The 27,876-nt window shown below is 42.2% G+C and overlaps 1 protein-coding gene across 2 annotated transcripts; it reads left to right on the plus strand.

Moving 5' to 3' along the window:
• The first annotated feature begins 1,804 nt into the window (after positions 1-1,804).
• Positions 1,805-19,941, plus strand: spata18 (spermatogenesis associated 18). 2 transcript variants are annotated; one of them, XM_017687555.2, is made up of 12 exons: positions 1,805-1,891; positions 4,588-4,693; positions 5,071-5,186; positions 5,670-5,788; positions 6,215-6,310; positions 6,413-6,547; positions 7,847-8,081; positions 9,055-9,213; positions 13,997-14,172; positions 16,858-16,981; positions 17,842-17,907; positions 18,218-19,941. In XM_017687555.2, the coding sequence occupies exons 1-12, from the start codon at positions 1,805-1,807 to the stop codon at positions 18,272-18,274; spliced, it is 1,476 nt and encodes a 491-aa protein (XP_017543044.1). In that variant the 3' UTR covers positions 18,275-19,941. The 2 variants fall into 2 exon arrangements, with proteins under 2 accessions (XP_017543044.1, XP_037393538.1); XM_037537641.1 differs by lacking the exons at positions 1,805-1,891; positions 4,588-4,693 and having other exon boundaries at positions 5,078-5,186; positions 5,658-5,788.
• Positions 19,942-27,876: the final 7,935 nt, after the last annotated feature.

Genomic DNA, 27,876 nt, shown 5'->3' on the forward strand with positions numbered 1-27,876 from the left:
TCAGGTTTGACCCGTCTGTTTTCTGTGACATCGTATTCACATACAGTTATTGCATTTCACTGAAACACATCACTTTATATAATACATATCTGACTACTTCATTGTGTACATTTTATTCCGTGACTTCTCTGCATTTTACTTAATTGAACAATACCGGCTGCTACAATACCGTATTAACCAAATGTTGTTTTCCATGTCTGGTCTGGTCGCTGCCTCAGGGACTGCTGTGCTCATGTATATTAGACTACCTGCTTATCTGATAATATGTCATGGTATGTAACATCCTACTTTGCACAATGTACACATTCTCAGTACCACGTACTGGCTTTGTTTTTGTATTGATTGTAAGTCTTCTGTATTTATTGCACTGTATTGTCTGCGCTGTGTGTATTGTATTGTTTCAGCCTGTGTTGCAACATGATCCAGGAGGAATGTCGTTTTGTTTCACTGTGCACTTGTATAGAGCTGAAATGACAGCAAAGCCTCTTGAGCCTTGGACCAATTAAAAAAGTGTGTGCTCAGCCAAGTTCAGGGATTATATGGAGCAAAGAAAATGTAAAATTTCAGATTTGGACAGTAATAGGTTGCGTGCATTTGTGGATTGAAGTGTAACATACAGACTAGAGTGTGTTTATATGGGAAAGGAGGCTAATTGACCAATACACTTCACTGAATGTATGTAAATAAACTCCATCCTCCGCTGACATTTACACTAAAGTGTGTGTGTGTGTGTGTGTGTATGTATGTGTGTGTGTGTGTATGTATCTGTGTGTGTGTCTGTGAGTGTGTGTGTGTCTGTGAGTGTGTGTGTGTGTGTCTGTGAGTGTGTGTGTATATATGTATCTGTGTGTGTGTGTGTGTGTGTATATGTATCTGTGTGTGTGTATATGTATCTGTGTGTGTGTGTGTGTGCGCGTGTGTATATGTATCTGTGTGTGTGTGTGTGTCTGTGAGTGTGTGTGTGTGTGCGTGTGTGTATATATGTATGTGTGTGTGTGTGTGTATATATGTATGTGTGTGTGTGTATATGTATCTGTGTGTGTGTGTGTGTGTGTGTGTGTGCGCGTGTGTATATGTATTTGTGTGTGTGTGTCTGGGAGTGTGTGTGTGTGTGTGTGTGTGTGCATATATGTATGTGTGTGTGTGTATATGTATGTGTGTGTGCATATATGTATCTGTGTGTGTGTGTATATATGTATCTGTGTGTGTGTGTGTGTATCTGTGTGTGTGTGTATATGTATCTGTGTGTGTGTGTGAGTGCGCGTGTGTATATGTATCTGTGTGTGTGTATGTGTGTCTGTGAGTGTGTGTGTGTGTATATATATGTGTGTGTGTGTGTATGTGTGTGTGTGCGTGTGTGTATATATGTATGTGTGTGTGTGTGTGTATCTATGTATCTGTGTGTGTGTGAGTGTGTGTGTGTGTGTGAGAGAGAGAGAGAGAGAGAGAGAGAGAGATGACAGTGTGACATTTCAGCATCTTATTACATTACAAAAACCGTGACGGCTCACGCGCGTCACAGAGGGAACGGGCACGCGCCCCGGTCCAGCTCTTCAATGAGGAGTAAACTCGGAGAGGAGGAGAGCAGTTCCGTTTACTCTGAGCCTGAATGCAGGAAAAACAGCTCCGTTGCTACAACTAAAGCGCGTCCGTAGCATCCGGTGTCAAGGGCAGTAACTGTGTGTGTGTCCGCTGGTCTCTTTCACAAAGCGGGTATAAATACGGAGCGCACTCGCGCCAGATTAAGTGCCCCGGTCGCTCTGGGACGTCCTAGCAGGATTAAGGGTGCAGGCTAAGTGCAGACATGGCAGACACGTTGCGGCGGCTGGTCAACACATCATCATACAGCGTTCTGCAGCAAAAACTGGAGGCCTGGTACAAAGACTATCATGTAAGTCCCCCGTAATTCACGGCTGGTGGAGCCCTGTTGCCTCTTCCACCCACTGCTGGAGTCTCCGCGCTGCCGAGCGCAGTAGCTGTAGGAGCTAACTTAGTTCACCACGTTAACTCGTAGCCTACTGTTAACGAGGCTTGGACGGCGGCTTCTGTTACACCACACAGCGGGGACGTTTCATAAAGCAGCACTTCTCAGTGAGCAGGACAAATCACACGAAACAGAGAGTGAGAGTTGTTCTTTTTCTCCTCTATCGGACGAAAGACAGTGGGCTGTTATCTTGAATTATTCGGCTGACGGAAAGATCCTGCTTTATGAAGCATGTAACCCTAACGTTATTTGGTCGTGAGCAAATCGTTTAGATTTATTTATTTATCCTAATAACGTTACCTATTAGCTAGATAATTTAGTAGAAATTAATAATAGACAATGTTTCCACGGCTGTAGTGTTCACAGAGTGAATAACAGCAGTTTGTAGTTTAACCGCGGTTGGTCAGAAAGCCCACAGTGTTCAATTGAATGTTTGTTTTTGCTGCAAAGATTCCGCGGCAAAGTTTGGTTACTATGGACGCCAGTTGCCTGGACAACGGTGGAGCCATTCCTGAGCTTCCTTGTGGCGTCAGCCCGAACGCGCTCGCGCCCCACTGGCCTGGTAATGAAGACTGAATAAGCTGCAGCCATAAAATCACTGCCTGCTGCGGCCATAGTCCTGCAGCGCAGCAGGCTAAAACAGGGCATGATAGGAGAACATACACTATATTCCCAGTAGCATCCACTCACCCATCCACATCATTGAATTCAAGTGTTCCAACCACTTAAATGGCCACAGGTGTATTAAACCAAACACCTAGGTCTGCAGACTGTTTCTACAAACATTAGTGAAAGAATGGGTGGCTCTCAAGAGCTCACTGAACTCCAGCATGGTATCGTGATAGGATGCCACCTGTGCAACGGGTCCAGTCATGAAATTTCCTCGCTACTAAATATTCTATAATCAACTATCAGTGGTATTATAACAAACTGGAAGCGATTAGGAACAACAGCAACTCAGCCACGAAGTGGTCGGCCACGTAAAATGACAGAGCGGGGTCAGCGGATGCTGAGGTGCATAGTGCGCAGAGGTTGCCAACTTTCTGCAGAGCCAATCGCTACAGACCTCCAAACTTCATGTGGACTTCAGATTAGCTCAAGAACAGCATAGAGAGCTTCATGGAATGGGTTTCCATGGCCAACCAGCTGCATTCAAGCCTTACATCACCAAGTGCAAAGCAAAGCATGGAATGCAGTGGTGTACAGCATCGCCACTGGACTCTAGAGCAGTGGAGACGTGTTCTCTGGAGTGACGAATCACGCTTCTCCGTCTGGCAATCCGATGGATGAGTCTGGGTTTGGCGGTTGCCAGGAGAACAGTACTTGTCTGACTGCATTGTGCCAAGTGTAAAGTTTGGTGGAGGGGGATTATGGTGTGGGGTTGGTTTTCAGGGCTTGGGCTTGGCCCCTTAGTTCCGGTGAAAGGAAATACTTCTGGAAGTATAATGTAGCTTATTTGGGAACTGTGCCACTTTTCCCTACTTGTAGTCCAGTCAGGTGGTCATCAAGTCCAACTTTGTTGAGTCCAGGAAATTTCAAGACTTTGCTCCAGATAGTAAGCATGTATTGGTCCACTGGCTTGATAAGGTCAGCACCCCACTGACTGTAGGACACTGCTGGTCCACCCTCGGACCATGCATGTTATATTCCTGCACATAAGGTTTAACTAGCTTTTTCTATTTTGGGAAAAACTATGACAATTATTATAAACAATGATTAGGCCTAATTGAAAATAATTTGACTCTGTTTCTGACTATAATGACTATAATAACGCTGACTCTGTGCTAGATAGGTTACAGCTGTACAATCATCTTTATTTGTGATTTTAGTTTTTAAATTATTTCCTATTTTAGTTTTTAAATTCTATTTCCTATAGAACTATTTTACAAAGAATAAGGAAGAACAATATGAAAGAAAAATAAATAAACTGGACTGTGAACTGCAAAATGAGGGAAGAAAAGTGGCATTTTGTTTAACTCTTCTTGTCCACTGGTGAGCTGCCTGGAAAACAATGAGAAAAAACCAAGTTGTCAAGTTTCAAGACTGGCTCAAGTCTGAGTTTAAATGAAAGCAAGACAGGGTCAAGATCAAGACCTCCTCCCCATTTGTTTCAAGGTCAGGAACTGACACAAGCATGTGACAAAAAACGGTAAAGGATGTGTTTTTAAACAAACCTGCTTTCATGACAATAAAATCAAATTCAAATGGTATGATGTCTTCTCTTCCACTTGCAAACGTGGTATGGATCAAAAGCTTACAATATGGCTCCAACAATCCAGTGCTAAATTTATTCAGAGGTGGGAAATTTCAGAAAGTTTTTCAGAAAGCAATAGTGCATTAGTGGTGTCTGCTCTGTTTGGTGCCAATGGCAGTGCCAGTTGAATAAATCAAACATAAGCAAGTGCAGTGATCAGCTTTTATGATGCCGTAGTAAAAATTAGTGCACGTTGTTGACAGTCAGGGGAAAAAACAAAACAAAAAAAAAACACCTCAAGTCCAAGACCAGACTTAAGTACTACGTTAGCCTCCTATGAACGTAACTGAAAAGTGGAACACATCCCGGATGCACTCTGGTTCATGTTGGTGATCTCATGTGACTGCAGGTCATCTCGTGTGACCAGAACCTGAACCGCTGCTGCGAGCTGGTGGAGCTCACCTCTAAAATCCAAGGGCAGCTGTTCACTATTCTCAACCTCACTGCACAAGAAGGTACAAATCCACACATAACACATTCTTCCTGACACCATAATGGGTTATCCGTCCTGTCTACTCCACCCCTTTTACCTATTTTAATCTTTCATCTTCTTTTTCTCATTTTCACCCCCTCCATTTCTCCTCGCTTTAAGGCCTAAAACTATGTATAATGTCTTTAGCTTTCCATTTCTAAGAGAAACAAGTCCTGATTCTGATGTTCTTTTTTTTGGGCCTCATTCATGTTTTACTCTCTTCTTCAATCACCCCTCCTCCTTTTTTATTAATGGTGGCTAGAGAATGTACATCTTACTCACCTCTTGTTCAACTCTTGTGGTGGTCTACAGAAATGTTTTGTTTTGGCTGTCTGGCTTTGAGATTCCTCTCTTCTCCAGGTGGTCACTATGCTGGAGTGGACACCCTTAAATCTCGCCTGTTGCCATGGCTGGGTACCTGCTTTACCATGGCAACCTCATCTGTCTCCCCAGACACTAGTCTCAATCTCATTCAGGTCACTTTACTTCTTAAATATCCAAAATATATTTTGTTGCATTGTTTTTGAATGATCATAAAACTATTCTGAAATTTAAAACGTAATGTTGGGTGGGTTTTATTGAAATATGTCACGTCTTCACAATAAATCTACTGAGAATGTAAAGTGTTGCTGTGTTGCTTCTGTTGTCTGTATTTCATTACTCTATAAACTGTTTATAGAAACATTTTTGTATTGAGTGTATTTTTAGAAAATAATTCTGAATTATACCAAAATAGTCATGTTGATTTGAACTGTCCTGTTGCATTGAATAATTTCCCAAAGAACAGTGATTAAATTGAAACATCTTGAGGTCAGTGTAGATTTATAACCCCTGCTGTTTGTGTGGACCTTAGAAGGTTCACTAAAACTCAGAATTGCAACTAGCTTTTGATGCTCAGTGTTAACTGACATCACCGGCTGGATAAAATCATGGTTTCATTGTGCTAGTGTGTTGTTTAGGACAACGTGGAGAAGGAGCGGAAGATCCGAGAGCTGTCATTGTCTCATGAGAGCGACATGCAGAAGATGGAGGATCAGCTGTGCTCCACTCGTATACAGCTGGATTCTGTCAAACAGGAGTCAGTACCAGTTTGGTTACAAAGCACACAGAGCCACACTTTATCTGTCAGTACTGACCAAGAAATGTTGGTCAGTGTTAGACTGCAATACAGTGGCAATACAAGACATATTTGGTTATTTGGGCCATACTTAAAAATGTATCAAGTTCATTGTGTTAGTAAACAAAACACCAAACCAAGTGGCATTTATATATTTAGTACTGTCTGTGCTTCATAGGACTTTTAGTGCAGTCTGGTTAGAGTAGAGTTCTTTTTCAGGCTTCCTTCATGCAAAGAGACTCCCATCAGTTCTCTGAAGTCTCTGAAACAAATATCATTTTCTTCAACATTTTGTTCAATAACCTAAAGAGCCTTAAAGTGTATTGGGGTAAATAGGTATAGTGTCCAAATACTTTTTCTAAGCATTTGCTATTGATGTGTTCCCAGGCTAGCTGATGCTAAGAGTGACCTGGACTGCACCAAAAACAAATCAGCAACTACCCTTCTTGCCACAGAAGATGAGATACTGCACCTCAAAACAGAGTGAGTTTCCAGGCTTCTGTAGATCTGAGAATGAGAAATGACACTTCCCAGGCCTCACATTGCCAGAGCTGAGATGCTTTAAAGGAAAGTGTGTTGGTGCAGGTTGCGGGCGGCCTATGAGCAGATGGATGTGTATAAGAGGAAGCTGGACATGCTGGAGGACTACGAGAGGCAGGTCAGGTTACTCAGAGATGAGGTCACCTTTCTAACTGCGGAGAAAACCATGCTACAGGAAAGGTGAGTTACACACACACACACACACAATAAGGTGCCCATCCCTGTTTGTGGAGATCTAGGACTCTACACAGTGACATTCTAACCTAAAAGGAAATGTGCTTACCCAAAACATTGTCAATACAGTCAAAAAGCCTCATTCACCAACCGTTCTTAAAAATAAATTTCTTCTTAAACCCACTTTTAAACCCACTTTTCACAAAGACTCTGACATTCTCCAGTGTTTTCTTTTTTGGGGTAAGAACAGAATTTGTCATAAACCTTTTCTTAGGACCTTTCTCAAGAACACTTTTAAGAAGAAACTTAGGAAGATATTGGTGAATGAGGCCCAATGTTTGGTGTCTGAAGGTGTACTTCATTAGTTTTGCAGTGGAGCCAGAATGTAGATATCTAGTAATGGAAGCTTATACCAAAATATTTTCTATTACACAAAGTGCATGTCTAAATTATCACACTTGCATCAAACTGGGCTGGGTTGTTAAGTAATCTCATGGTGTCTGATGCTGTGTTACATACTGTTAAGTATAAAAATGGACAAAGGTGTGTCAAGTAGCTGCCCAGCTGACAGTGTTATTGATCCAATGTTTATCTTTTGTGGCTTTAGAGACTTCATGATGATTTGCTTAAAATTCCTAAGGAAAATTGCGTTAGACAAAAAAAAAAAGATATTTTTTAATCTGGCCCAGATAAAAAAACACAACAGTTACTCACAACATCAAAACTGACAAGGCTTTTAGTCTTGGATGATAAACAGGAGAGATTCCTGTCTTTAGTTTAGTTTGCAGATAAAAATGAGTGTTATTATCTTGGCAAATCTGCTGACAGTGTGCGGCTTCTCTGCTAAAGCTCAAGAGGAGATATGAAATCACTGGGCTCTTATCTGGAGAAATATCTGAGCAGCAGGAGATGAATGCAAAAGTCGGCTTTGTCTTTCCCTCAGAACTCATTATTGACTATGAGAAACTGCAGCGATATTAAGGAGATTTTTCTTTCCATTTAATTTTGTCAGGGTCCACATAATAAAGTCTATTTGAGATTACTTAACAACTCAGTGCAGTTTTGAGGGAGTGTGTGAGGATTTAGGCATGCAGTTTACACAGTAATAAATGTGAGATATAATTGTTGCCTCATAGCCCCAGTGTAAGCCTAAAGAAGTAAACTTCAGGCACTGAATGTTTCTTGCCTGATTGACTACATTTGGCGTAAGAAGAAAATCCTTAAACAATACTTAAAAACATCTCAGCTCAGATGCTTAAACTGGTCAAGGCAGTAGCTGAGGAACTTCTCTCTCTGTCTCTGAAGGCTGGTGCGAAGTCGTTCCCCCAGTCCTCTCCCGCCACGGAGGAGTCGCACCAGCAGCCCTGTGAGGAGTGAGTCTCCCACTCGAGCCCAACTAACCAACTCGTCCCGCCACGCTCGCCTTGTGTCGCGCTTTTCTGACCTATATGCCACTGAGAGGCTAGAGGCCCAGAGCCTGCTGCGCCGCTACATTGATGACTTGGAAACAGTGCAGAGGATCATCTTCATTGCCGCTGTGGTATGAGGCACTTAGCAATGCTTACATCAACTACTAGGGCTTGATGAGCAATTTAGACTATAATCCTTTTTACTGTGAATGACCCTGTACCTTAGTTATGCTTATTGTATTAAACAAATCATTGGCCATTTCATTTTGCCACTAACGAATCACAACACTACCAAAACTTTACCAAATGTTTCAGTAGTGACGGTTGTAACAACTGTAGCTGATGTTGGGCACAACTCAAGCCAGTATACGACTAGGAAACACAGCTTTGAACAGGTGTACAGATGTCGAATCATATTTTCTTTAAAACACAAAAAGGTTTACTTAACTTCATATAAAACTTGCATTCCCCACTGATTTTCAGACTTTGGGACACATTTAACTGAAAACAACAGGATCTCTTTAATACATGTGCGCGGCTAAAACACTCTTTCAATGCAATCACAGACATCAGAGTCATCTGCTTGTGGGGGTCTGAGGTATGATCTCTGTTACAAAATGCTCTTTGTTGCTTGCAATTACACGTTTCCACTTGAGAGATCTCCAAATGGCCAATCTTACATAGTGCACCTTCAATAAAGTTTTTTTAATTCCAAATTTAAACACATGATGAATCAAAATCTTTCAGGTTCTTCAAAATAAACAACATATAAAAATGCAAGAATTGTTTTCACAAATTGAGATTTAGGGGTTTGGGTTTGGGATAGACACTGCGAGTAGAAAGTGCTGTATAAATAATGGCTTTATATATATTTAGCTTATTACTATCACAGTTAATGCCTTGTAAACATCCTTGTAAATATCTAATGTCTGAATACGGAATTGTTTTCAATTTTTAAAACTTTTTTTTGGTAGAATGGTCCAGATTATTGCGCCAGATCCACTTGTTTCCTCTTTTATTCTTTTACCTATACTGTGTCATGATGCACTGCTGCACATATGAAAATGAAAACCCTTCATCTTATTCATCTAATGTGTCAAACAGGAATCTTTCCAGGCTGCCAAGCTGGCCTATCGCCAATTTAAGCTGCGTGTGAGGAAGACTCTCTCCCCTACGCACGTGGGTCCTGAGAGTCTGGAAGACGCAGTAGTGGATTACATCGTCCGAAACCTTGACCTCTATGACGTCCAGACAAGCGTCAATGTATGTTCTCTACCTTGGCCTTTGCAACTTACATATAAAGTTTTACTTTGTACATATACAGTCATATGCAAATGTTTGGGTCCTCAAACGTTGGGCACATATTGGAAGAATAAAACATAAAATGTGGCTAGTGAAAATGTTATGGCACATTTTATGATTTAAGTTTACTTCTCTTCTAATATGTTAAACTCAGCAAATAAATAGAAATTGCACTCTAAAGTGCCTTATTTATGTTTCCTGTAGAGAATGTGTTTCCTTACTTTCAATTACAAAATCAACATATACTTTAACTGGGGGTGTTCAAGCCTGTGTTGTAAGGCTGGTTAGAGAAAGATGTGCTCCATCTGTTGGTGTAGTTAATTATGGATCCATCCATTAATTGCGATTAACCATATTTGACTTTTTACATTTTTTTATTACTGTCCATAGCAGTTCATATTACTGTGCTGCAAAGGGCACTCATAATGATGACACTTTTTTATTATTATTATTTGCATTGTCAAGTGTAGGTGCAAGTCAGGGGCAACAGCCACTTTAGAAGGACAATAAATTCACCAGCTACTTAACCAAAACAGATAAAAGGACAACAAAAACCCACCCTCATCTGTAAAAATATTAACTACCATATTATTAAAAATATTACCCACTCATACTATTCACAGTGCATCCTATGTGGAAATTCTGCATAGAAAGGCAGGAGGTTTAAGACCCCATTTACATTTGGATGAAAAACGACCTACCAATGTAATTTTACAGTACTGCTAAAATAGGTTGCAATCATTAATCAATAGTTTGCAATAACTGTTGTAATAATATTAAAATAATTCATTGAAGGTACAAGTATAAAATTGTTCTATTATGATGCTATTACTTTATAGCCTTACATCGCTGTGAAAAAAGAAGAAAGTTTAGATTTTAGTGTGTAGAATGATGAACAGAACTGTAGATGATTCTATAATAATAATAATAATAAAATCCATCCATCCATCCATCCATTATCTTCCGCTTCTCCGGGGTTCGGGTCGCGGGGGCAGCATCCTAAGCAATGAAGCCCAGACCTCCCTTTCCCCAGCCACTTCCACAAGCTGTCCAAGGGGGATTCCGAGGCGCTCCCAGGCCAGCTGGGCGATATAGTCGCGCCAGCGTGTCCTGGGTCTTCCCCGGGGTCTCCTCCCAGGTGGACTCGCCTGTGACACCTCCCGAGGGAGGCGTCCAGGAGGCATCCTAACCAGATGCCCGAACCACCTCAGCTGGCTCCTCTCGACGTGAAGAAGCAGCGGCTCTACTCCGAGTCCCTCCCGGATGACTGAACTTCTCACCCTATCTCTCAGGGAGAGTCCAGACACCCTGCGGAGGAAACTCATTTCAGCCGCTTGTATTCGCGATCTTATTCTTTCGGTCATTACCCAAAGCTCATGACCATAGGTGAGGGTGGGAACGTAGATCGACCGGTAAATCGAGAGCCTTGCCTTATGGCTCAGCTCTTTCTTTACCACAACAGACCGGTAAAGAGCCCGCATCACTGCTGACCCAGCACCAATCCGCCTGTCAATCTCCCGCTCCCTTGTACCATTACTCGTGAACAAGACCCCGAGATACTTGAACTCCTCCACTTGAGGCAAGAGCCTATCCCCGACCCAGAGAGGGCTCTCCACCCTTTTCCGCCTGAGAACCATGGTCTCGGATTTAGAGGTACTGATTCTCATCCCAGCCGCTTCACACTCGGCTGCAAACCGATCCAGCGAAAGTTGAAGTTCGCGGCCTGATGTCCCCAATAGGACCACATCATCTGCAAACAGCAGCGATGTGACCCTGAGGTCACCAAACCGGACACCCTCCATCCCTTGACTGCGCCTAGAAATTCTATCCATAAAAATTATGAATAGAATCGGTGACAAAGGGCAGCCCTGACGGAGTCCAACTCTCACTGGGAACGAGTCTGACTTACTGCCGGCCATGCGAACCAAACTCCTGCTTTGTTTGTACAGGGCCTGAATGGCTCGTAGCAAAGAGCCATGTACCCCGTACTCCCGAAGCACCTCCCACAGAATACCCCGGGGAACACAGTCGAATGCCTTCTCCAGATCCACAAAGCACATGTGGACTGGTTGGGCAAACTCCCATGAACCCTCCAGAATCCTGGAGAGGGTGAAGAGTTGGTCCAGTGTTCCACGACCAGGGCGGAACCCGCACTGTTCCTCCTGGATCCGAGGTTCGACTATAAGCCGGACTCTCTTCTCCAGTACCCCTGCATAGACCTTGCCAGGGAGGCTGAGGAGTGTGATTCCCCTGTAGTTGGAACACACCCTCCGGTCCCCTTTTTTAAAAAGAGGCACCACCACCCCAGTCTGCCAATCCAGTGGCACCGCCCCCGATGTCCACGCAATGTTGAAAAGGCGTGTCAGCCAAGACAGCCCCACAACATCCAGAGCCTTGAGGAACTCAGGGCGGATCTCATCCACCCCTGGAGCCTTGCCACCAAGGAGCTTCTTAACTACCTTAGCGACTTCGGCCTCAGTAATGGACAAGCCTATTCCCATGTCCCCAGACTCAGCCTCCTCACTGGAGAACATGGTGGGATTGAGAAGGTCCTCAAAGTACTCCTTCCACCGCCCAATGACGTCTTCAGTCGAAGTCAGCAGCACACCATCTCCACTATATACAGTGCTAGTGGCACACTGCTTTCCCCTTCTGAGTCGCCTGACGGTTTGCCAGAATCTTTTCGGAGCCGACTTAAAGTCACTTTCCAAGGCCTCACCAAACTCCTCCCATACACGGGTTTTTGCCTTGGCGACAACTGAAGCCGCAGATCGCTTGGCCTGTCGATACCTGCCAGATGCCTCTGGTGTCCCACAGGCCAACCATGCCCGGTAGGACTCCTTCTTCAGCTTGATGGCATCTCTCACCTGGGGTGTCCACCACCGGGTTCGAGGATTACCGCCCCGACAGGCACCAACTACCTTACGGCCACAGCTACAGTCAGCCGCTTCAGCAATGGAGGAACGGAACATGGCCCATTCTGAGTCAATGTCCCCCACCTCCCCCGATATCTGGTCAAAGTTCTGACGGAGGTGTGAGTTGAAGATCAATCTGACAGGTTCTTCTGCTAGACGTTCCCAGCAAACCCTCACTATACGTTTGGGCTTGCCTGGTCTGACCGGCATCTTCCCCCACCACCTGATCCAACTCACCACCAGGTGGTGATCAGTTGACAGCTCAGCTCCTCTCTTTACCCGAGTGTCCAAAACACATGGCCGCAAGTCCGATGACACGACTACAAAGTCAATCATTGAACTGCGGCCTAGGGTGTCCTGGTGCCATGTGCACTTATGGACATCCTTGTGTTCAAACATGGTGTTCGTGATGGACAAACTGTGGTTTGCGCAGAAGTCCAAAAACTGAACACCACTCGGGTTCAGATCAGAGAGGCCATTCCTCCCAATCACACCCCTCCAGGTCTCACTGTCATTGCCCACGTGAGCATTGAAGTCCCCCAGTAGGACAATAGAGTCTCCAGGAGGAGCACCTTCAAGCACCCTTCCCAAGGACTCTAAGAAGGCTGGGTACTCTGAACTGCTGTTCGGTGCATAAGCACAGACAACAGTCAGGACCCGTTCCCCAACCCGAAGGCGTAGGGAAGCTACCCTCTCGTCCACCGGAGAAAACCCCAACATACAGGCACCGAGTCGAGGGGCTATGAGAAAGCCCACACCTGCCCGCCGCCTCTCACCATGGGCAACTCCAGAAAAGAATAAAGTCCAGCCCCTCTCAAGGAGATTGGACCCAGATCCCAAGCTGTGTGTTGAGGTGAGCCCGACTATATCTAGCCGGTATCTCTCAACCTCGCGCACCAACTCAGGCTCTTTCCCCGCCAGTGAGGTAACGTTCCAAGTTCCAAAAGCCAATTTCAGCAACCGAGGATCAGAACGCCAAGGCCCACGCCTTTGGACACTGCCCGATCCACAACGCACCGAACCCCTACTACTGCCCCTCCCATTGGTGGTGGGTCGATGGGAGGGGGGACTCATGTAACTCCTTCGGGCTGGGCCCGGCCGGGCACCATGAGTAAATGCCCGGCCACCAGACGCTCGCTGGCGAGCCCCTCCCCCAGGCCTGGCTCCAGGGTGGGGCCCTGGTAACCCTGTTCCGGGCAGGGTACACAAGTCCTGCTTTTGTGTCTTCATAGGGGTTATTATGGATCACACTTTGTCTGACCTGTCACCTAGGACCAGTTTGCCATGGGAGACCCTAGCAGGAGCTTTTGCTCCAGACAACATAGCTCCTAAGATCATTCAAGCACGCAAACCCCTCCACCACGATAAGGTGGTGATCCAAGGAGAGGAATAATAAAATATAGTTGTAAAAAAGTTAAATATAGCTGTAAATCAATGTATTTACTATAATGTAGTAAGAGGTTAGTATTCCAAACAAGTGAAATATTGAAAATTATACAACTGAATCAAACCATCTGATAATACAATGTCTAGCTTATTGTAATTCAGTCTTCATTATATAAGATGTTATGAATTAAATATTCCAAATTTTTGCACACAGCTGCAAATGAAAATAGGCCATCTGGCTAAAACTGGCACATTGACATTATGAAATAATTATGTTGCTTATGATATGTTGTCCATATTAAATAAGCAAACAAAATAAAGAATTAAATACATTGAACATCTGAATGTTCATAAAACCACTTAGCGACCTCAAACCGAAGAATATGCAGGTTGGAAGTCAGTTAATATAGTCAGTAATTTTGGCTAATTTTGTCTCAATACAGGACGTCATCAACTCAATGAATGTGAACCCACGTATCTCCTTCCCCCCGGAAGTGGACTTTGTGCTCATCAGCAGCTTCATCAGAGAGATGTGTAGAATTGCTTTCTCCATGCAGACGCTGGATCCCCCTCTAGACCTTGCCTTCAGCTCCGATGGGGAGCTCTACAGTGATGTCAAGTGAGTGGATGCACATTCTTATATGCATTTTGCATACAAACACACTGACACACTGTAATGTAAAGGTTCTGGATAGATCAAAATAGTTTTCCACAGATAGGTACACAGTGTAAACACACAAAAACACATTTAAACACTAAGAGATATCAGAACCATAGGTCAAAATACACCCATCAGGCATAACATTATGACCACCTCCTTGTTTCTATGCTTACTGTCCATTTTATCAAGTCCACTTACTGTATAGGAGCACTTTGTAGTTCTACAGTTACAGACTGTAGTCCATCTGTTTCTCTGATACTTTGTTAGCCCCCTTTTACCCTGTTCTTCAGTGGTCAGGACCCCCATGGACCCTCACAGAGCAGGTATTACTTGGGTGGTGGATCATTCTCAGCTCTGCAGTAACACTCATGTGTTGCTGGTGTGTTAGTGTGTGTTGCGCTGGTCTGAGTGGATTAAACACCTCAGTGTCATTTCTGGACTGAGAATAGTCCACGAACCAAAAATATCCAGCCAACAGCTGGAGTTTTTAAACACTGTGTCCACTCACTGTCCACTCTATTAGACACTACTACCTTGTCAGTCCACCTTGTAGATGTAAAGTCAGAGACGATAGCTCATCTGCTGCTGCACAGTTTGCGTTGGTCATCTCTAGTCCTTCATTAGTGGTCACAGGACGCTGTTGGCTTGACATTTTTGGTTGGCAGACTATTCTTAGTCCAGCAGTGACACTGAGGTGTTCAAAAACTCCAGCAGCACTGCTGTGTCTGATCCACTCAGACCAGCACAACACACATTAAAACACCACTACCACATCAGTGTTACTGCAGTGCTGAGAATGAGCCACCACCCAAATAGTACCTGCTCTGTGAGGGTCCATGCGGGTCCTGACCACTGAAGAACAGGGTAAAAGGGGGCTAACAAAGTATCAGAGAAACAGATGGACTACAGTCTGTAACTGTAGAACTACAAAGTGCAGCTATATAGTAAGTGGAGCTGATAAAATGGTCATTGAGCATAGAAACAAGGAGGTGGTCATAGTGTTATGCCTGATCGGTGTAAGTCAAACAATAGAAAGCAAATACAGCTCATAAATACAGAAAAACTATCACATAAGACTTTTAAAACTGAATGTCAGACAATATATCACTGCTGTCAGAAGAAAAACTTGTATCTCCAAAATGGTAACTTTACAGGAGAAAGAAAAAACATGCTTTACTTTGAATGTAAGTCAATGTAACCAGACTTTTTCAGTCATTTTGGGCTGTTTTGTTCTTTCCGTTTATTGTGAAATTTATACTCAATGTTAAGAGCAACAGGCATTTTCAAATTATGTCAAAAACTCTAAAACAACAAAAACGAAGATATGAGCTTTTGTTCCGACAGCAGCGAAGTGTTATGTTTAAATTGGTCTCCTGATTACATTTCTCTGCAAGCACTACATAGAAAACGATTTTAGGGAACAGAATTCATGGTCAAGTTAATGATTTTGTACACCACCAGTGTCTCTGCAACAGTAGCCACATTCCATTGCACACACAGAGAACAGAGTGCATTATGGGCATTCCATGTCCACTTGAGTACATGCACTGGATACATTTCAGACACCACTATGTAATGGCAGGCATCCAAAATAGCACAATTTGAATAGGGCATAGTTTTGGACATAGCCATAGGCCAGTCCAGAGGTGTCTAATCTTATCCATGGTAGGGCTGTGGGTGTTCATTCCCATAAAGCAGGAGAACACATGATCAGTCATTGAAGACTAAGACTAACTAATTCAACAAGTGGAAACAGGTGAGCTCCAGCTTGTTTGGAATGAAAACCTGCAACCACAGGATAAGACTGAACACCACTGGACTAGACAATCAGTAAACAAACAGAAACAGATGAGCAAAGTCAACCACAGAGTTTCTTAGCAACATTGACCTCTAGAGGATGAAGAGAAAAAAGCACAAAATTAAAAGTATTATCACACACTAACAGTTTCTTTTGGACTCAACTAACATTAGAGATGCATTTGAATCATTTGTCTTGATTTGTGAATGGTAGCTGCACTTTACACTGTGTGAACATTTCATGAAGAATGCACCAACATAAATGGCTCAAAATCTCATTACAGTAACACATATTACCCCTACTCCACTTTGGAGTGTCACCCTGCCCCTTGCCCCTTGGAAGTGAGTTACAACAGGTAGTGGTTTAAACCGTCCTCTATGAAATAGGTCCCTCAAACAAAGACAAACATTGCTTCATTAACAGGCTGCTGGTGCTGCTCTGTAGGCGACCCTGCCAGTCTGCAGTGATAAAGAGTAAAGTTCAGCAACCTCACTGCAGGGCTTTAGTTAAAGTTACGGCATCATATGTCTTCAAAGGGGTTGGGGGATTTATTAATGCCCATCGGGGAGATTTATTATTGCCCACCCCTAATTCTTTGATGATATGCTATCCACCAGCTTGATTTTTGAATTTCTCATTTCACCTTAAATGGAGCAGCAGTTACATTCTGGTGCTTTAGGCATCAGAACTGCTGGACTATTTAAGGTGGGACAGGCAATTTAGCTAGCTAGCTACCGAGACATAAGCATACTGTTAGAGATTTTTGTCATTTGTGACAGGGATGATATTCCACATTCACAAAAGCTTTCTGAAGCTCATTTTGTCCACCTATGGTTTTCTCTCAGGTACAGGCGGAGTTATGACTCGGAGTTCACTGCTCCGCTGGTGGTGTATCATGTGTGGCCTGCACTGATGGAGGGAGACAGTGTGATAGTGAAGGGAGAGGCTGTCACCAGGAGGGGGGCTCTGGTATGTTCACAGGAGTAGCCGTAGTCTGATGAGCGACTTGGAATTAATTAGTCCAGATGTACATTGTTTATTTCACACTTTTGTGCTCTGTGTGTTGCTCTTTGGTTTAGTGGTAGTATTTAATTGTGCTTTGTATAGGCTTGTGCTTAAATGTAGGTGCCTGTGGTCAAATGATGTTTTGTTGATTTTGTTAAAGTGAAAATAAATTGAACATAAAATGGCCTGTAAAAAGGTTATGGTGCATTTTGTATTTGATGTTTTATTTTTTTTGTTGTTAAACTCAACAAAGAGTAGAAATTGTGCACTAAAATATGCAGAAAATTCTATATTTAATTCTGTTCCCTGTAGAGGATGTGCTAACTTATTTTCGCTTAGAACATCAACAAAACATGCAATTTGAACTGACATTTTCATACAGTTTGTAAGTGTTTATAGACTTTGGCCACATGCCTTGTAGATCCACTTTGCTGTCGGACACTGTACCTCTCAAACCTTTCATCAATAGTCAGTTGAACACTGTTGTAGTCAGCTGACCACAGAACCGATTTTACCTAGAGGTTTTTCACTCATATCAGCATCACACACATTACCATGTCACTGTGCTGGGAAAGATCCGCCACCCTAATCTGGTCAACAGACTAACTAACCAATGATGAACTGTGGATCAAATGATGAATTGTGGATAAATCATAGATGGGAACAGATGTGCTACTATGTATAACTGTATACTTGTTAAATGGATCTACGAGATAGTTAGAGCTCATAAAGTGAACACTGGTTGGAAGCATTAATGCTGATGTTTTGAGTAAAGTGGCCAGTGAATGTCTTTTAACAGTAGCTTTGTGCTCTGTGTGCTTTAGTGGAGAAGCAGAAGCCGCAGCTCCAGTCCAGTCCGCTCTCGCTCTGGAAGCCCCACTCGCACACTTGTAAGTTTCTGTGATGACTGATGACCCACCAGTGATTCTGCCAGTCACAGTCAATGGTGCTTTCACACTCTTTTCTGGAATGCTGGATTTTAATGCATTTTGTAAAGATGCATGTTTGTTTGAATGTTATGCTTTATATATTCCTTTTGCACATGCTTTCTTGGTCTGAGGGTGAGTACAGAGCTATACTTCAGTTTTTTACTGATTATTTAGATAGCCCTCTGTCTCTCATTCCCTCTCTCTCTCTCTCTCTCTCTCTCTCTCTCTCTCTCTCTCTCTCTCTCTCTCTCTCTCTCTCTTGCTCTCTCAGATGTCCAGTCGTAGTCGGAGTCCATCCCCTGGACGTCTCTCGACCAGTCGACTATAAATTTCATTCTGTCGACTATAGCTTTAATTCTAAAACCTCTAGAATTTCATCATCATTACCACTAATAATCATCTCTTTTTATCTTCTTCATTTGTTTTGGAGTGAATAGCGAATTTTACAAATGACATGTTAACTCTGCATTGTATGATGTTGCCTCAGGGCAACAAACTCATTTTCCTCACTTTACAGTAACATTATACATATTAATATACATTATACATAGGGTTAGCAATAAAGGGAGGAGTTTGAGTGAGTCAATAAAAAGCTTTAACCCCTTAACATATGGACTGAAACTTTTCTACTCATGACACCTTTCTTTACACATAGCCAAAGGCCAAGGCATCAGATCAATACCAGGAATATGCATTAAAATGCATTCAGTCAGGAGTATGGCAGTATCGCAGGGCTTGGTGCTAATACATTACAGCAGCCTCAGACGACTATGTCACTGCTTTGCCCCTATAAGGGAAAAAGCTCAGTCTATATCACTAAGGTAAAGGTGCTTTGTCTGTCTAGTAAAGAACTGGGCAAACCTTTAAAGGTGCTACAATTTCAGTCTTTCCTACATGTGTGTTTTTGTGCACTGTGTTTTTTAAATTTCAGTGTTTAAAGTCATTTGGACTTATTGTGTTTTACAGTAGGGTAGTTTCTCTATAGTCTACCACTCTTAATACCTGCACAGTAGCACTTTTCTTTCTTTCAGGTGTGAAAAGTGTGCAAAAATGTAGGAATCTTTTCCCCCCTCCATTTCAGTCTTTATATATTTTTAACATTTTTAATCTCAAAACTAGTGCTAGCCTTATTAGACTGACAAAGATTTAAGTAGTTTAATCTCTGTATAATCATTTCTACTTCATTCCAAAATTACAAAAAACCTGAAGTGAATGCAAAATGCATTTAATTGATTATTTGTTTTTGGTATAGTTGACAGTGTGACAAACACTGATCAGGCATAACATTATTTTTTTTACATTATCCTTGTTTCTACACTCATTGTCCATTTTATCAGCACCACTTACTATATAGGTGCACTTTGTAGTTCTACAGTTACAGACTGTAGTCCATCTGTTTCTCTGATACTTTGTTAGCCCCCTTGTACCCTTTTCTTCAGTGGTCAGGACCCCCATGGAGCCTAATCAGTGTACATAAATAACATTGTTTTTAACCTTAAACCTTAACTCCAGTTTGGCCGATGTCTCATGATCTTTGATGATCCTTCAGCCTCAACATGACTGGTTAAACCACTTTTTCCAGATTTTCCCCAGGGTGCTCGTGTGAGTAGAGTGGAATGTGTATGGTTAATACATTATTGTATTTTCTGCATGCTTTGCCACTTTATACTTCTGACCATTATGTCAGTCACTGTTTTCACTGGTGCTAAAAACTGAGTTTACTTCTTCTCAAAGGCACTTGATCTTCACCATTGTGGTCAAAACAGATTCCAGTTTTTTACTTTTTGTTTTTGTTTTGTTAATGTGCTTGACCTTCATTTTTGATGGTTGCATTTTATTTGTTTGCTCTATGATTTTAATGATTTGGTGAAACACTGTGCTGTATCCTCAAAGTTGTTAACACTGAAGCGCAACAGTAAAACTGAATAGTAGTGTTACTTGAAAAATGATGTAAGTAGACCAATGACTAATAAATCAAACCTGAGTTTAACTTTGTTATTTTGTTATTATTTTGCTCTCAGTTTTTTGGAGAAATTTGCAGGGATATTTTAGTTGGTTGCATTTTCTGCCTCTGATAATCCCAAAGTCATTTAGTGATACTGGTCTGTGCAATTTGCCCATTTGCTTTTCTCAGTAAGAGCTTCTTGGCAGCTACACATCCTCTTAGACCCATAGCTTTGAGTCGTCTTCTCACAGTGGAAGGATGGACAGAAACTCATGTGGATGTTTTCAGATCTGAACCAGCTTGATTTTCTCCTCTCTCTCAAAGATGAAAGCTTTAAGTGCTGTTTATCTGATGGCGACACTTGGTGTCTGCCAGGTCTTTCAAGGTTGTCAGGAGTCCCATTTTCTCTGTAGCTTTGAAAACATTAGAGTCTTTATATTTAACTTATTTTTCTTCCCCTTTAGCTTTCCTTAAGCAAGTTGATTATTTTATAATCTCAGAAATATACCATTAAAATAAAACAACTTGCATTTAATGGCCATTTGGACTGGAAATGAAATGAATGAAGTGTGGTCTCTGACTTTTGCACAGTACTGTAAATATGCATATAGCTTTCCAATGCATTATAGGTTGAATGGAGACAAGTGCTAATGTTACAAACACACTATTATACAATCTGAATGGGTGGTCCTTTTACTTAAAGCAGTTTGCTCTTATTTTCATATCTAGTATGATTGATCCCTTAAAAAGATATTTAGCTTTCTCCACTAGGGGTCACCCACACTCTTCTGCATTCCCTACATCCACCCACCTGTAGCTCCTCATGAACAACATAAGCAGTAGGTTTTAAAAAAGACTGTAATGGCTTCTAGCCTATTAGTTCACAGAGGGGATGTGATCAGAAATATTTTTGGGAGAATTATAAGCAACAGTCGCTAAAGAAATCACACTTGGCATGTTAATTGAAGGTGGTCTACTGTTATTTTTTCCTGCCTATAGATGACTTCAGGTTGATTAGGTAGCTGTATAATAGTCAGTTTTAGGCAGAATACTTTGAAAAAGTAATGATGGCTGAATACTGAACACACTGTCCTAAATGTATTCATTAATGTATTCCATCACATTACATAAAAAGTGACATATAAAGAATACATTTATAATACATATTGAAAAGGCACATGGGGAAAAATCCTGCTGCTGTAATTTGTATTAATTCATACTGTTCCTTGCTGTTACTAGTTACCAGTTTTCTCCATGTAATTCTTCACTTAATGTGTTTCATCTCACTTAATGAAGTCACAAAATTCTGAACATTGTTTTGGCTCTCTTTGCTTGTGTCAGTCCACTGCTGCCCCTATAATCCTGCTGTTATCTTAGAAATTAACCAAACAATTCATTATGTCCCAATAAAAAACATCATGCAAATTTGAGTCTACAGTGGGTGATTTTCAGTGAAAGACATGGATGTAACTTGCCACAAAATTCATGCACAAGTCCAATAAAACAGATTTATCGCATGCCTGCTGCTGGAGACTGTTCCTTTCCATCATCCCTCAAAAGTCTTTAGTAATCCTGAGGTTTAACTGACACTACATGAACAAAAGTATTGGGACACATTACACCCGCAGGAACTTTTATGACATCCCATTCTAAATCCGTAGGCATTCATACGTAGTTGCTGCCCCCTTTGCATCTATAACAGCTTCCACTCTTCTAGGAAGCTTTCTACAAGATTTTGGAGAGTGCCTGTGTGAATTTTTGCTCATTTATCCAGAAGAGCATTTGTGAGGTCAGACACTGATGTTGGGAGAGAGGGCCTTTGTGTGGTTAGTCAACTCACCCAGTCATGCCTTTATGGACCTCGCTTTGTGCACTGGGGCTCAGTCATGCTGGAACAGAAAAGGATCTTCCCCAAACTGTTCCCGCAAAGTTGGAAGTGTACAATTGTCCAAAATGCCTTGGTCTGCTCAAGCATTAAGATTTCCCTGCACTGGAACTATGGGCACTTGGCCACAGAAAAACAACCCCATAACATCATCCCTCCTCCACCAAACTTTATAGCTGGCACAATGCAGTCAGATGGGTAGTGTTCTGCTGGTATTCACCAAATCCCGACTTGTCCATCAGGCTGCCAGATAGAGAAGTGTGATTCATCACTCCACAGAATATGTTTTTACTGCTGCAGAGTCCAGTGGTGGCCGCTTTACACCACTCCTTACACCACTTGGCTTTGTACATTATGATATTAGGTTTGTGTGTGGCTGCTCAGCCATGGAAACCTGGTTGGTGAAGCTCTAATGCACAGTTCTAGATATAGATAGATAGATACTTTATTGATCCTGAAGGAAATTTAGCAGCCATTAGCAGACACACAACACTGCACAGTAATAGTAATAAGGGCGCAGACAATATAACAGGAAGAATAAATATAAAAGATCCTATCTACAGGCATATATACAAATAGATAATCTATATACAAATAAATATCTATAACCTGAGATGAAAGACACAGTGCAAAATGACTGTACAATGAGATACAGGTAACAGCATATAATGACCATACTGAATGAATAAATATGTGTAGATATTGGTACCAAATAAAGTGTCTAGTGTGGAGTGTCCAAATGTGCAAGATGCGCAATAAGGTAGGCAGTGCAATATGTGCAGCACGGTGTCCATATGTGCAGATGGATAAAGAAACATAAGATTAAGCTTGAGATGTAAGACCTATGATTCGTGATTTAACATGAGACTCAGATTCAGTCCTCATCTCTCGTCTTCCCTCTTGTCTCTTCTCTTCTGGTCCCCCTGGGAAGAGCTGAAGAGCCTGATGCCTCTGAGGACAAAGGATCTCCTGAATCTGTTGGTTGAGCAGCTCTGTGACAGCAACCTGCCACTAAACATGCTCCTCCTGTCCATGATGATGGTGTGCAGTGGGTGGCCATCATCCTCCATAATGGAGAGCAGTTTGTGTAATGTCCTTCTCTCAGCCACCTTGACCACAGAGTCCAGTTCCACACCGACCACTGACCCCGCTCGCCTGACCAGCTTGTCCAGTTGTATCCCTCTTTTTTATGCTTCCTCCCCAGCACACCACAGAATAAAAAAGACAGCTGGCAACCATGGTTTGATAGAACATCTGCAGGAGCTTCCTACAGATGTTAAAGGACCTCAGCCTCCTCAGGAAGTAGAGCCGGCTTTTCCCTTCCTGTACAGGACGTCTGTGTTGGCTGACCAGTCCAACCTATCATCCAGTTGCAAACCGAGATACCTGTAGGTCATTACCCTCTCCATTTCAACACCCTCAATAGAGATTGGCTGTGTGGGTGGCCTATGCCTACGAAAGTCCTCCACCATCTCCTTGGTCTTGTCAGTGCTCAGAAGCAGGTTGTTCCCATAGCACCACTCCAAAGAGTGCTCCTCATCCTGAACTGCCCTTTCACAAGCCACAATGGCAGTGTCATCCAAAAACTGTATGTGGCAAATCACAGAGTTGTACTGAAAGTCTGAGGTGTACAATGTGAAGAGAAAGGGGGATAGTACAGTCCCTTGTGGTGCTCCTGTGCTGCTGACTACAGTCTCTGATATACAGTCCTTCAACCAGACATACTGAGGTCTGCCAGTGAGGTAGTCAGTAATCCACGAGACCAGGTGCAGAACGACTTGCATCCTAACCAGCTTATCTTTCAGTTGGAGGAACTGAATGGTATTAAAGGCATTGGAAAAATCAAAGAACATGACATTTACAGCACAACCACCCTCATCCAGATAAGAGTTGGCTTGATGGAGCAGGTAGAGCATGGCATCCTCCACTCCCACTTTCTCCCTGTAAGTGAACTGCAGTTCGTTGGTGTCAAACCTGGGGTCTGAGAAGGTGTTGAAGAAGGCGCTCCATTGTCTTCATGACGTGATGTTAGAGCAACAGGCCTGAAGTCATTGAGTTCACAGGGTCACCCCCTCTTGGGTACTGGAATGAGGCATGATGTGTTCCACAGTGTGGGAACCCTCCTCAAGGTCAGACTCAGATTAAAGATGTGCTGTAGGGGTGCCCCCAGCTCAGCAGCACAGGAGCACAGGAGTCTAGGACATACTTTGTCCGGACCAGTTGCTTTCCTTGTGTGGAGTTTCCTCAGCTCACCTCTAACTTGATCTGCAGTGAAGATGTGCAGAGGGGGTGGGTGGTGGAGGGGGGGGTTTGCAGTGGTGCTGCAGATCAGATCTGATGCGTTAATGTGTGAAGAGGGGGGAGAGGGGGCTGTGATGTCTGTGCTGTCAGCCTTTCAGAGGATGGCATGAATATCAATATGAGAAGATGAGGTGTTGATGTCCAGGCAGACAGAGACTGAAGTGCCAGGAGCTGAGAAAAGGGAGGGTGTGGAGGTGACTGCTGGACATACAAGTCCTGTGGAGATCTCAACAGGGCAGTCAAACTGGTTATAGAAGATGTTGAACTCATTGGCTCTCTCTGCGTCACCATCTAACGCACTGTCCATCCTCTGCTTACAGCCTGTAATGGTCTTCATACCATTCCATACCTCCTTCATGTTATTCTCCCTCTGTATGCTCCTAATCTCTTCCTGGTTGTTGTCTTTAAAGGCTCTCTTCTGTTGCTGATGTTACTTTCAGAAGCAATTTGGAAAAAAGCCCCACTGAGTTGATGTGGTCTATCGCTACATGCATCTACAACCCCAATTCCAATGAAGTTGGGACGTTGTGTAAAACATAAATAAAAACAGAATTTGATGATTTGCAAATCCTTTTCAACCTATACTCAATTGAATACACTACAAAGACATGATATTTAATGTTCAAATGGATAAACTTTATTGTTTTTTGCAAATATTCACTCATTTTGAATTTGATGCCTGCAACACATTCCAAAGAAGTTGGGACAGGGACATGTTTACCACTGTGTTACATCACCTTTCCTTTTAACAACACACAATAAGGGTTTGGGAACTGAGGACACTAATTGTTGAAGCTTTGTAGCTGGAATTCTTTCCCATTCTTGCTTGATGTACAACTTCATTTGCACAAGGGGTCTCTGTTGTTGTATTTTGCGCTTCATAATGTGCCATACATTTTCAATGGGAGACAGGTCTGGACTGCAGGCAGACCAGTCTAGTACCCTCACTCTTTTACTACGAAGCCTTGCTGTTGTAACATGTGCAGAATGTGGCTTGGCATTGTCTTACTGAAATAAGCAGGAAGAAAAAGACGTTGCTTGGATGGCAGCATATGTTGCTCCAAAACCTGTATGTACCTTTCAGCATTAATGGTGCCTTCACAGATGTGCAAGTTACCCATGCCATGGGCACTAACACACCCCCAAACCATCAGAGATGCTGGCTTTTGAACTTTGTGCTGATAACAATCTGGACAGTCCTTTTCCTCTTTGGCCCAGAGGACACGACATCCATGATTTCCAAAAACAATTTGAAATGTGGACTCGTCAGACCACAGGACACTTTTCCACTTTGGGTCAGTTCATCTCAGATGAGCTTGGGCCCAGAGGAAGGTAAACACAAGCACATGGAAAAGACTGGGAGGGGCCAATCGTGACACTACTCAGGCTTTAGCAGGAACTTCAGTGCTCATAACAAAGCCATTTTTCAAGTTCTTCTTTAGAGTACATCCTCATATTTCATGTGCTGATTTAGTTGATTAGCATTGATGGTGTTTCTTTTACAGACGGCATGTAGATTTTAAAATTTAGTATAATAGAGGTGTTCTCCTAAAAGATTAAAGGTTAACTGTCTTCTAAATACTGCCCTTACAAAATGTAGCTTGTATCTCCAAAATGGTAACTTTACAGGAGCACAAAACTTACTTTACTTTTAATGTAAGTCAGTGGAACCAGACTTTTATCCAAGTATCCAAAGTCATTTCTTTTAGTCCATGCATCATGAAATTTACATACAATGTAGAGTAAATGTTATTTTGAAATTATGTCAAAAACTGAAAAATGTCAAAAATGGAGATACAAGGTTTTCTTCCATCAGCAGCAAAATACAGATACTTTATGTATTCTGAATATGTACTCTGAATATTTGTATCCCATTACATCCCAACACTGATAACAGCATCAAGCATTGTTTCATCCACGTTATGCCTACTTTTTCAGGAATTAGAGAGTAACTAATTGTGTTGTTTCTTATTGGCATTTGCTTGCTTCACACAATCATCATACAAATACTGCCAGATGCAACAAGGAGGCAAATCGTGCCAGATATGAGTCGAATATGAACCCATGAGAAACACCAGTAATATGTTCCACTGTGAAGTACATCAAATAAACAGCCTAGGCTATTCAGGGCCTGTGCATAATTACAAGAGAGTGACCTCAGTGTTATCATATAATCACTTCGTCTCCAGAGCACACACGAACACGCCGAAACAAACAGTGGCCGCTGAGACAGAGACACACCGCTAGAGAAACATCCCTGTCCAAAAGAAAGCAAATAAAGCTACCACTTAATGGTTGCCACAGCATCACACAACCTCCTGCTGCCAAAGGGGGAGGATGATGGGAGACTGCAATGTAATTGTGGAACAGCTCAAGGCCAAATCAGGCCAGCAAATTATAAAGCACAGGCTGGTAACACGGCACACACAGCATGAACTCACACAGAGGCTTTTCAAATTTTTTTAAAAAGAAATAATTTTCTGAAATGAATGGACAGCTGTATTTTGTCCAGAGCCCTTGAAATACCCTGGCTAGAGGTTATTTTTAGACCTGTTGCTGCCTGAACTCTTTCTTTTCTGTTTGTGCTCTCTCCTCTCCAAGACCTCCAGCTGGTTAGGGTGAGTTGGAGACAACGGTCAGAATGCCTGTGAAGCCTGCGCAGCCCTGCGCTAATTATCAGGGGTGCATGTTCTGAAAGCAACCAAAGCTTTTAGGGAGTGTTCATGAACTGTACCAAGTGATACTAACTCTGTCCAGCTTATGATCATCAGCACATGTTCCAGTCAGAAACTATTTTTGTGCTTATTTTCTTCTGAAGCTGAAATGCTCTATATACAAACATTGTAAGAAAGTAAGTCTGGCCTGAGATCAGCAGAGAAAGCATGATCAGGCAGGTCAGGAAAGACTGGAAGAAACATATATTCCCAAAAATAAAGTTGCTAAAAAGCAAGGACAATAAAGAACCGCTTTTACCTGCCTAAAGAATCTTTCAGTGGATGGTTCTTTAAGGAACCATTGTTGTAAATAAGACACGCAAGTATATAGAATCCTTTTAAAGTTTATTCTCCACATAATAAAAGGCAGAGGGCATCAGTTCCAGTTCTTGGAGGGCCACTGTTCAGCACAGTTTTCCTGCTTCAACACACTTGACTCAATCTACTGCTAGCAGATGTAGTAGATGTATTTGAGTAGGGAAAGAGAAAAAATGGTAAACCATATCTGTGTAGGGGTTTAGCAGATACAAGATGATGCATAAGCCTATGCACAGCTGGAACAGCACTCAATTTTGTTTTTATAACACAAGAAAGAAAATCTTTAAAAGGGGCATCTTGCCTCAAGTATTTTTTTTTTAAATTGTGTTATTGACCAAAGAATAAAACTAAAAATATTATATTTTAAAATAAAAAAATGGGGCCTCTGTCAATTTACGTCCTAATCATTCCACTTAGTTGTAATAAGCCTTCACAAAAGATAAATGACACATGTCCAATAAAATGTGCGTTCAATTGATTAATTTAATAGCTATTGTAATTATAATTATAATGAACAATATAATGATACTGTGTAATGTCATTAATTTAATGACATTATTTTTTATGATAATGAGTAGTAGGAGTTGTAATAGTCATAGTATGGCATCAATAATATCAAAAACAATTTATACAAAACAATATCATTCAAAGCAACATACACTTGCTAATGCTAATGCTAGATAGACAGCAACTTTGGGACTTTTTAAAGAAGTAATATTTTCGGAGCAGTATTTAAAAGGGAGGGGAGCTCTTGGCCCTTGTTTGGT

The sequence above is a fragment of the Pygocentrus nattereri genome, chromosome 4, assembly GCF_015220715.1.
Source record: "Pygocentrus nattereri isolate fPygNat1 chromosome 4, fPygNat1.pri, whole genome shotgun sequence".
NCBI classification, from domain to species: Eukaryota; Metazoa; Chordata; class Actinopteri; order Characiformes; family Serrasalmidae; genus Pygocentrus; species Pygocentrus nattereri.

What these genes read in the sequence shown, in the direction of transcription:
- spata18 (XM_017687555.2), top strand. Translation starts at nt 1,805, where the DNA reads ATGGCAGACACGTTGCGGCGGCTGGTCAACACATCATCATACAGCGTT. An exon ending in ATACTGCACCTCAAAACAGA is followed by an intron (nt 6,311 to 6,412) that starts GTGAGTTTCCAG and finishes GTGTTGGTGCAG; the next exon opens with GTTGCGGGCGGCCTATGAGC. An exon ending in TCACCAGGAGGGGGGCTCTG is followed by an intron (nt 16,982 to 17,841) that starts GTATGTTCACAG and finishes TGTGTGCTTTAG; the next exon opens with TGGAGAAGCAGAAGCCGCAG.